At 34.2% G+C, this 11,421-nt stretch overlaps 1 protein-coding gene across 1 annotated transcript in view; it reads right to left on the reverse strand.

Moving 5' to 3' along the window:
- Positions 1 to 11,207, reverse strand: part of LOC124540241 (E3 ubiquitin-protein ligase RNF123-like) — an 80,425-nt gene extending 69,218 nt beyond the window's left edge. The window contains exons 1-11 of the mRNA XM_047117706.1: positions 11,077 to 11,207; positions 9,415 to 9,532; positions 8,851 to 8,920; positions 8,241 to 8,383; positions 6,449 to 6,642; positions 5,975 to 6,100; positions 4,738 to 4,888; positions 3,889 to 4,026; positions 2,556 to 2,738; positions 1,756 to 1,908; positions 719 to 828 (exon numbers count right to left, since the gene is read on the reverse strand). Of these exons, the coding sequence (XP_046973662.1) occupies positions 719 to 828; positions 1,756 to 1,908; positions 2,556 to 2,738; positions 3,889 to 4,026; positions 4,738 to 4,888; positions 5,975 to 6,100; positions 6,449 to 6,642; positions 8,241 to 8,383; positions 8,851 to 8,920; positions 9,415 to 9,532; positions 11,077 to 11,207 (1,517 nt within the window). The remainder of the gene's footprint in view (positions 1 to 718; positions 829 to 1,755; positions 1,909 to 2,555; positions 2,739 to 3,888; positions 4,027 to 4,737; positions 4,889 to 5,974; positions 6,101 to 6,448; positions 6,643 to 8,240; positions 8,384 to 8,850; positions 8,921 to 9,414; positions 9,533 to 11,076) is intronic.
- Positions 11,208 to 11,421: the final 214 nt, after the last annotated feature.

Consider the following 11,421-nt stretch of genomic DNA (forward strand, 5'->3'; position numbering starts at 1 on the left):
TTAAAAAAATAACTTTAAATTCGAAGAAAGGTAAAATGCCTTTTAAGACTGTTTATGGCGATTATCTGACGAGCAATATTTAAAACGCAAACGATGTTGTAGCCGATAACTTTTACTGTATACAAACCGCTATGTCTCTGCCTTTTAAATTCATAATATCTTCAAAAATAATCATTAAATTACATACTGTAAAGTACCATATTTATATATGTTAAAACACAATATATTTAAAGAACTGGATTGGATAAAGATTAATGATATTTTGATTAAAATTGCTTTGAAAATTAATAATTTTCGTAAAAATTAAAAGTTGACAAATGGTTATTGATGGTTATCCCTAAGGGATAAACGTATACCATATGGGACTTTCATTTTCTAGATTTTTATATAAGAACACATAATGGTAGACAGATAAGCAAACATACTTTGTTTTATACTATGTAATGATTTATACATATTTTTTTGTGTCCGTGTCTATTTCTATTAAAATGTCCTTATTTTTCTATGAATTAATAATATGACTACAATATTACTTCATAATCACACTAACTTCATAAGTTATACGAGTTTACTTCTACGTAATACTGCCATCAATTTCGCAAACAATGTCAACGGAGCTAATTAATTGACGATAAAGCTGTCCGAATACCGAGGTATCTTTTTTATAGCCATTGTTGTTTTATATCTTCCAAGAAAATCAACAATGAGTTGTACTAACGTGATCTTATTGAAGAACACATATTTGACGAGATGGTGTCTCGTATCTCGATGTTGCATCAGACCACAGAGTACGTATAGACCTTCTATCTGCTGCGTGAAGTTCATGTCCTATAAAGAGTATTTCAAGTATTTTAAACTTGGTAGAATCTCTAAGCTAACCTAACAAGAACATTTATAATTATGACGTCACACATTTTAGTACAGGAATTTTAGCACCAAAAATCGGTCTGCTCTGCATAAAATCCTTCTACGTGATTTTTCGATTGGATTATGTCGGAGGGGGGCACCCTCCGATATTTACTTAAATATATCAGAAAATATCAACAATAGGAGGAAAAGTTTGATATGAAAAAGGAAATTTTGTTCTCTACAAAAAAGATTCCTTCGGTTTTTAACTTAAAACTTACCGTTTCCGAGATATATGCAAAAAAACTTTTTTCCAAGATGGCGGCTAACGCTCGCGGTTTCGGGCGACAGAAACTCGGTTTTATACTTGGGGGGCACCCTCCGACATAATCCAATCGAAAAATCACGTAGAAGGATTTTATGCAGAGCGGATATCTAAAAATCTTGGACTATTTAAATAGAGAATGTGAAATTCGATTCAATTCGATCTTTGTATCTTCCATTCCAAAAATGACCTGTAAGTTGGAACACACCAATATGTCCAAAATATTTGGCACACCCAAAAATTAACCGATTTCAATTGTTTTAAAAGGTTTACGCAGGTTGTTTGTAAGTACATGCTAGAACTGAATATAGAGATAGGGGACAATCAATGAAACGAAGGATGGATTGTGTGAAAGGTGATTTGGCTGGAAAGAATGTTACTTATGAGATGACGTCAGACAGGGAAGTATGGAAGAAGACATGCTGCGTCGACCCCGAGTATTGGGGTAAGGACAGGAGGATGATGATGATGTTTATAAGTACGTATGGTGTAAATCTATATAAAGTAAATTATGATACTTTTGTAACTGGCTAGAAAAATTGTACGAATGAATGTAGTTATCAAAAAAAGAAAAAAAAACATACCGGCGACACAAGATCGTATAGCAGACACTCCCTCACGACACAATGTTCTAACACGTCACACAGGGCTGCTTCTTCGAGAAACGTCCAGAGTAAATCCAAAAGAGAACAAAGACGAGGCTGAGGCTGAGCTAAGAACTTTTGAGCGAGTCCGTTCTAAAAACACAACAAACATTATTAGGTCTTATTATTACCGGCATAAAGGTCAAGTTAGTTTAATATTATAATCAACAAGAGATCCTATATCACCGAAGTGAATCACTAGTGAAATAAATAACGCATAGCTTTTTCCGAAGAAGAAATGCGGCTAAACAGAACCTTAGATTAACATACTCCTTGTAATTGGTAATAGCTCAGCTTTATCGAGATTACTAAGTGTCCTAGATAAATTTGTCGGAGATGTCAACAATACGGGAGTTGATTTGACAAGCCGCAAGCGTTTTCAGTACTATATAACGCTTCGACGGAGTCTACATCGGTCGGTGCGAGTCGGCAACATCACACTTCAGCGCCAGCCGCCGTACGTACAACACGTCTAGGAACTTTCTGACTCGGCGTTATTATTGTGATTAAAAGTGTTTAAATGTTAATCGTTTGAGTGATTACAGAACTGTTAATATTAATTCGTACCCAGATTACGCCCACACATTATGTCTTATGGTGAAGACATCGACTCAGATCAACGACCCCAGCTGTCAAATATATCTTTGTTCATAATACTACCCAATGATGAATGCTGTTTTTTGGCTTTTGTTCTCTTGTGGTTGAAATACAGGTTCAAATATACACATAGATGTTCTTACAAAATTATCATCCTTGGCCTTGACGTAGAATTCAACAGCACTTTGGTCGACACTCAACGCTCGGTTCTTCAGACCAAGCGTTCCTCTGAACCTCGGTAGCAGTTCTGATACGACCACGTATGTCACGCGCAGTACTGACCCCATCTCTGCCACTATGAGACGTGCAAGTGACATTAAAAACGCCTGTTTGCACAAAGAAAGATTTTATAGATTTAAGGAACAATCAATAAAGATTTTTCGTTATTTGTTAGTCAAATTAAAACAACAATGTTATAAATATTTAATGCAACAATTTATAAATATTTGCTTCGCGGGTTCAAACCCAGACAAGCGTCACTAAATATTCATGAGCTTAATTTGGGTTTTTAATTTATCTCGTCTTCGGCAATGAAGGAAAACATTGCGAGGAAAACTGCATATGTCTATTTTCATAGAAATTCTGCCACATGTCCATTCCACCAACCCGCATTAGATTAGCATGGTGTAATTAATCCAAACCTTCTCCCCAAAGAAAGCAGCAAGACTAGGCCACCAAGCTGAGGGTAATTTACAGGCTGTTGTTGTTGTAAAACTATCAAGAAAAAATAGGAAGCTACGAAAAAATAGAAGGAAAAAAAACACCTACTAAAAGTTCCAAGACGTTTCGTTTTTTAATCAAATTTACTTTCCAAACTGTAACTTTACATTTAAAAGATCTTTTAAGAACGCAATTAAACTAAGTATTATTTTATTGGTTAATTTTTAGATGTTATTGCTGTTTTGGCCATTGCAAACTCACTGAATCTTTTGCTTTTAAATAGCTTATTATTGGATATGAGATCATGTTTTTAATTAAAATGATTTCTACTTAAAGCGAGGTACTTTTTTATAATTATGTATATATAAATATAAATATTATATTTACTTTTGAAGATTTTCTTCCCTTATTTTTTTACTACCGTAGAGAAAAAATAAATAAAAAAAAGTAGAAATGGATGTCACTGAAAACCAGTTTTGGAGTAAAACTCCAACAATAACTGAGGGACATTCCTTTTCGGGGACATTGTAACATTAAAGATAGAAGCATTAATTCTCGTTATTAATTTTTTTATTATTAGTTTTTTTTTATAGTCATGTTTTTTTCTTTTTCTCTTTATTGTTGTAGGTATATTTTTATTTAATACTTGCATGTTACATTTGTTTTTATTGTTTTTCCTGTTAAAATTTGTTACTATTTTTTTTTTATCTTTTGTATTTCTTTAATTTGTAAATGTGTGTGTTCCCGAATAAACAGTATTCTATTCTATTCTATTCTACTTAATACTTAATTTTTAAAATAAGGGACTATCTTAACTCTTTTCGACATCTTCTTGACTTCCGTGCTCTGTGCATCTACCATGCTGTGCGGTGAGGATCGAGGGCTGTATATGGAGTTCGAGCTATGGATGCGAAGAGCCACTTCAACTTCTGCCTTCGACGAGTCAGATTTCGCCTGAATCACAATATATTAAAACATCACTTAAAACTTTATATATATTCATGTATACTTAAATGTTATGGATTTTGATTAGGGAAACATATATTTAATAAAAATATATTTAGTTTTTAAATTAAAGTTCACAAACTTAGACTTTATATAAGTCTTGATAGACTGTCAAAGCTGAGTACGACTCGAAAATTTTTTTTGTGGTAAGTTTGGCCAAGTACACGCACACCAGTTAAAAGTAATGAAGTGTAAAGCGCAGTTTTCACGTACGCTTACACAATAAAGTTAGGCCGTTTGTACTAATTCTTTTGTAGTGTGAATCTATATAGACATATCAGTAATCTAAGGATACGAATCTATAGATGAATGGCAATATTAGACGTTGATTTTGTTTACACTTAACTTTGCATTGGATCATAAGCGTGGTGAGCCGAGATGGCCCAGTGGTTAGAACGCGAGCATCTTGACCGATGATTGCGGGTTCAAATCCAGGCACTGAATATTCATGTGCTTAATTTGTGTTTATAAATCATCTTGTGCTCGGCGGTGAAACATCGAAAGGAAACCTGCATGAGTCTAATTTCACGGAATTTCTGCCGATAGGTTTGGAACATATTTCTGGAGAGGAGGCCATAGCCCGGCAGTGGGAAATTTACAGGCTGTTGTTGAGTTTGTTTCTACTTTAGAATATATTATCATGAATACTTGAATCCTTACTTTACTAATCTTAGCTGTTACTGGTGGCTTGAGATTGGAGAGCCTATTGAGTTCGTCTAGTAAAGCATCCAGTGATTTAAATAAAAGAGTGGCGCGTATGCACTCTCGAATTGGAGGAGCTTGAAGTGGAGCAAATCCCTCAATTGGGAAGCTGTTCAAGAGAAAATATCTATTGAAAATATAGAAAAATATCGTAAATTCCTAATAATATAAATGGAAAAGGAAGTTTATTTGTTTTATGCTTTCACATCTTTATAATTCAGATACACGTTGTCAGGGATACAGAAGAGGTCATAGGATATGTAACAGCTGTTCTCTCTATTATGCAATCGGAATCGCGGGCTAGAGGCAATAAGAAAAATAATAATCATATACCTACATATAATTTAACAGTGTAAAACGATGATTTTAGGGTGCTCTTGTAAGTCTATTTGAATAAAGAATATCTTTATTTAGATTTTGATCACTCATCACAAACAAAGCTGGCACTCTATAATTTTTATGAGTTTAACTTGTAAATACCCTTGCGAGACTTATAGTGTCAAATGAACATCCACCATGTGTATCCATTGCATGTTGGATCAAAAGCGTGATAAGATAATCTCCAATCTTTCTAATAAGGAGAGCAGACGTTGACCCATAAAAAATCTATCACAAGCGACAAAGAATTCTTTTCGTACAGGAAATGTATTTAATGCATTTCACAAAAATATTACTCTCAAACCTATAATTTGTCTGTTTTTCCTAGCCTATTAGTAGGCTACAGGTAAGTAGTGTTACGAGAGTAACCTTCGCCTTCAATACGGTGTTATGACATATGATTCAATATCATAATTTATATCACATTACTATTGCATATTATGAATATAACAGGGGCTATTGAATTTACTTTATTATATACTATTAACATTGTAATTAATTGATCAATAATTTGTAAAACTGTAATTAATATTATTTTATATGGCATAGCATTTAATACTAGCATGTAACACTATTTCTTATTTTAAATATGATTGAGCTGTCATTAGAAAACAATTGGACGATAGCGTGGCATTGTAACAAAAGATAAGAGAGATTGAAGCATCATTGTAAAACGATAATATTATTTTGGCCATCTCGAACTACTGAAATTACAGTAGCTAACTTATGCATGATGCCTCGTTAATAATTCGACTATGAGGAATCAAAAGGAATTTCTTGATAATAATAATCGGGCACAAACTATAAGGATATTAACATAAATGGTACGTGTCCAAAATTAGCATAAAGATGTTCCTGCATGGCCAGTGAAACCGCCGGGAAGTACGCCAGACCAGAACCATGGGCGACTTTATCGAAGGCCAAACCCAGAGATACACCGTTTCTGTAAAAAAGGAAACTTAATTCGATTTACACTTTTTTTAGATAACAATGTATTCAAAACTCCATTACATACTATTGTTAATTATTATAGTAACTGAACTTTGACCTCAGATAATTCAGATCTTACTATCAAAAATACAAACTTGGTATTATTTATGTTTTTTATTGCAGGATGAGTGAGCCAGTATAGAGGCACTAAGAAAGGCAACACATCTTAGGTCCAAAAAAATTTGCATTGTTATAACACCAATGTCTATGCCAGTCATTTGCCAGCTAGTTAACCTATTATATATAAAAAATATGCATTTAACTGCCAAGTCAGTGTAAATGTATGTTGTTCAAAGATTACCTGTAATATTCTAAGGTGCCCTTGTCCAAATCTATGCATGATCCAATAACGTCCCCTGGCAGCCAAGACTGACCGTATTGCGAAGTGGCAACATTCCACTTCCTTACTCTTCCACCGTCATAAGCGTATGAATGAGCAGTATCTCCCACTCCTGTGTCCATTGAGAACGTACAAGATGATGTGCACCAACCAATCTACGATTTGTTTTTGATGAATAAAAATGTGGCAAATATCAATTCTAGGCGGCATTGTGGCATTTTCTGGTGTCAAAGCTACAACAACAACAACAGCCTGGAGAAGGTTTGGGACATATTCCACCACACTGTTCCGATTGCAGGTTGGTGGAATACACATGTGGCACTATTTCTATGAATTTAGGCACATGCAGATGTTTTCCTTCACCGTCGAGCACGTCGTGATGAACTTTAATCAAGAATTGTGGTAAATTCGGAACAAGCGCCATTGATTTTCATGTTCCTACCTGGGTATTATTTTAATTTTATTTATTGAAATAGTTACCATCAACTTATCAACTGTTATAAATAACGTTCAAAGTGAACTGTTTTTATACTTGTAAACAACATTGAATGAATTACTAGTGCCTACAAATGCGAGAAGATTTTTTTTCTACCATTGACAACTTGTATGCAAAATTACACGATAATAGGAATAGTTAAGACGTAAAAGTGTAACAAATAAACAAACAAACATAGTAACATTTGAAGTGTCGCTTAAATATTCAAAAGAACTTGCTAAATAAATTTATCTTTGCCGAAAATTATTTTGACATATGTTCTTTCATCATCATTTGCTTGCAACATTAAACAAGATTTAAAAAAAAGCGATTTCTGTTCAGAATTGTTCCTTTAACTTGTCTATTGCAAATAAAGACAAAATAAAAACATTCTTTATTTGAATGTTCATCGTACGAACTAGACAATTGGCCGATGAGTCAACCATGAAATCAAGTAACGCACGGACACACATCCATTAACGTCAGAGGCAGGAATCGAACAGTACGCTTCACTTAAATCCAATTAGGCGCCCTTTTAACCAATTAGCTGTGAAGTATTTCGTACCGAAATGCATATAATCAAACCGCGCTCTGCGTATTATTGGGCTGCCTTTTTGACGTATGCTCTTTGATGAAATACTTAGAAGGTGTAGTACGACACAACTCAGATGTAGCATCGGCAAAATTCACAAAACCGATCACATCCGAATTAAGTATAGTAAGACACAAATTAGATGTAGCATCGGAAAATGCAATGGAATGAAAATAAAACTGATTACTGCCGATTTACCAACCAATAGAAATAGCTCCCTATCGCGCCATTCGACGCTATTCGTCGCTATAGATTCACGCATCAGAGAAATATGATCGGTTTTACGAATTTTGCCGATGCGACATCTAAGTTGTGTCGTACTATACGCTATCCCAAATTATCAATATTTAATTCTTACGTGAATACGATCTTTACACAAACGTAACAACTTGTAATATCATATGACCTAATATATTCGTCATTTTGACACGTCGATTTACTTGCACTTGCTTTCATAGCACGTAGTAACTGTTACAAATGTCGATTACAGAAAATCATTATTAACTTATAAATATTATATAAAGTTTAGTTTATATTATATACATATATAAAAAAAAAAAAATTACCCTTCCATAGAAAACTGCTCAATTTTGTATGGAAGGTCTGAATCTTTTTTTCACTTTTCGACCCGTGTTCTTTTGGAAAGTTATGTACTTCCATTGTCTGAACCAGCTATACCAGCTTACCTGCATAATTCCCTTGGTGCCGAGTTGTACTTCGTACATCCACTTCCCGGAGAAGACGCAGGCAGTAGCCCTTATTGTCGCGAAACTCGACAAGCCTTGTATACTGACACGTTCATCTCCAACTAGGACCAGTCTACCTGTTCCTGGAGACGAGTAGGATCGTAAAATTCAATATGAAAATATTTTAATCTTAGAAATTTCTAATATTATGTCATTTTATTTTGCGCTTACATTGCAAAAGCTGTTTGAATCCTACAAGATAGATCAAAATGTACTACAGTATTGTATTATTTAAAAAGATCTACAAAAAAATCACGATGGTATGTATCTATTTCTTAGGAATAGCCTATAGTAATCATTTTTTGTAAGAAGTAATGCCTTATTTACGATTTCAAATTGCTTCTTAAATGGCTTATTTGAGAATCTATTTCAAGCAATACAGCATTAATCCTCATCCAATTAAGTACCCTAGATACATGGTGCATTTAATATAAATAGGGTCTTAAGCAGAATGTAAAAGCTGTGTACGTTGTATGTAGACATTCTATTATGAGCTATTCACCCGTGTGAATCAAAATGTGTATGTGTAAAGCCTGGGCGAACTGCTTACCAGTAGACGCATCAAAGACTACTAGTTTGGGTCCAACCCTGCCCGGTCTCTCGTCATTTGATTCTGCTGTCTGAAAAGAAATAGAAATATTGTACAACATCACATACATTAGTCTGATCCCAATGTAAGTAGCTATTGAAAATCGGTGTACACACTACTGGACCACGGTCGTTATATCTTTTAACTAAATAAAACATCTGCCTATTGCGAGTTCATTTATGCAACGATGGTTTCGTAGAATTTTATTAACACATTAATATAATAGTTTTCAAGTGAAAAGCTTTCTAATTGGTGTTAAACATTAATCACCTTCGAAAAAACCAACATACAGTAAGATAAAATCAAGCAAAAGTAGAGCTATAATATTAATAGATTTCTTTATTAGCTGATGAAATATGGAAGAAAAGGTGGACTAACATTAAAGACTCTTATGATATTCCTTGAAATTTTCCTTTGTAAAACTTTTGCGAATACCCAACCCAATACTTGCTCATTGCAAACTTAAATATTTAATGTACGCACACCATTACAGCTTTGTTATATAAATATTGAATAAATCCTTACCTCCGTTGTAACGTTTATGTTGTGTTGTTTCTTAGTCGATTTAATCTTGTAACTGTTTACCTTTGCATCCAATATTTTGGAAAGATTTTCACTTATATAGTTCACATATTTGCTTCTTCTGAAAGAAAAATATTGGAACTATCGTGTAAGCGAGCTGGAGACTAATTCTACTATCAATTTTGCTAATATGATTGGGAAAATATTGGCGCTGTAATAAATATTGCCAATGCCTATTTGGCAAAATTTCTGACAGCTACTCTTCCAACCGGACAATAATTTCAATTTTAGCTCTTTGATTCCAGATGGCCCAGTGGTAAGAACACGTGCATCTAAACCGATGATTGCAGGTTATAACCAAGGCAATTGCCGCTGATTCATGTGCTTAATTTGTGTTTATAAATCATCTCACATTCAGAACATTCAAATAGCAATTCTGTCACATGTGTATTTCACCAACCCGCATTGGAACAACGTAGTGGAATATGTTCCAAACCTTCTCCTCAAAGGGAGAGGAGGCCTTTACCTCAGCAGTGGGAATTTACAGGCTATTGTTGTTGTTGTTGTTGTTGTAGTTATCTGTTACATGTGTGATATCTTACAGGCGGAGAGGGTTACATAAAGTCAAATCTACAGTGTCATTTTATCCCAATCCATCTAGTTGAGATTGCGATTGCGCAACCGATATAAATTAGTAGAATTATCCTCAGGTAGGAATCAGCTGAGATTAACTTTTGTGACGAGTATTCGAAGTTCGAAATAGAATTAGGAATATATTTTAACGTTATAAATTACAAGAACGGGCTTTATAATACTGACTTGTCATAATCTAAAGGCTTAAAATATGAAATGAACGAGTAGATTTCGCCCGGATCCCTATTCGCGTGTAAAGATTTGTCGTCTTTCGAGGCTTCAGGGGATTTTTGGTGTCAAAATATAGGCGATGATTTTACTTGTGTCCAAAGGACGTGAAAAAGTATTAGGTGGATATACAGAGTTACTCGCATTTATAATATTAAGTATAGATATTGATTTAGATAAGTTACAAAGTGACGTTGCAGTTCGTGCTATTTTAGCTAATTTTGATACTTTTAGGACGTAATCTACTTCACAACTGAATACGGTTACAGTGCTTTTTATTTTGGTACCTCAGAACTCCGTCATTTATGTATTGAATTGTACAATACTTTTTGTCTGTTACTTCCATTTTTCCAGTTAAATTTTAATGAAATAGACCATACATAAGTGTAAATGTTTGGGTTGAAATCGTGTTTATAAGTTAGATTTATATTGATAATTTAATTTCCCAGAGCATTTTCATTCAAATGTATGTGGGTATTGAATGTGGTAATAGCCTGTAAATTTCCTACTGCTTGGCTAAGACCTTCTTTCTTTTAGAGAAGAAGGTTTGGTTAGGTTAGGTTAGCTTTACCACCGCACTGCTCCAATGACGGTTGATGTATACCCATGTGGCAGAATTTTGTTGAAATATGCAGATTGCCTTACGATGTTTCCCTTCACAAGACGAGCTATAGCCTGAATTTAAATCAGTAAACAATCAGCAATTCTCATTCTAACCATTGGGACATCTCGGTTTGTATATGAGTACACATATAAAACTTCTTTAATGTTTTTTATCGATTATTTATATTCTTAATGTCTTACTGGGTATGTTTGTCCGTGTTGTCTTTCATCACCAGTTCATTGCCGAAGATCTTCTTGATCATATCATGTACTTCCCCCTTCTCAGTGGAACTGCTACATACCCCGAACATAGAACGGAGTACGTTCATCATCACCGTTCCGATATAAACTGAAAATTTTGGGTATTTTAATGGTATAAGTATGCGGATAAATTAATGGGCCATTTGTTGGTAAATGGTCACCACACCAAAGGCGCTGTAAGAAATAGTAGTAGTGCTTTACCAATTCCATATTCCATATACAATACCAATTAGGGAACTAAGATGTTATGTCGTTTGTGCTTGTAGTTAAACTGGCTCACTAATC

The sequence above is a fragment of the Vanessa cardui genome, chromosome 24 (assembly GCF_905220365.1).
Source record: "Vanessa cardui chromosome 24, ilVanCard2.1, whole genome shotgun sequence".
Classification (NCBI taxonomy): Eukaryota; Metazoa; Arthropoda; class Insecta; order Lepidoptera; family Nymphalidae; genus Vanessa; species Vanessa cardui.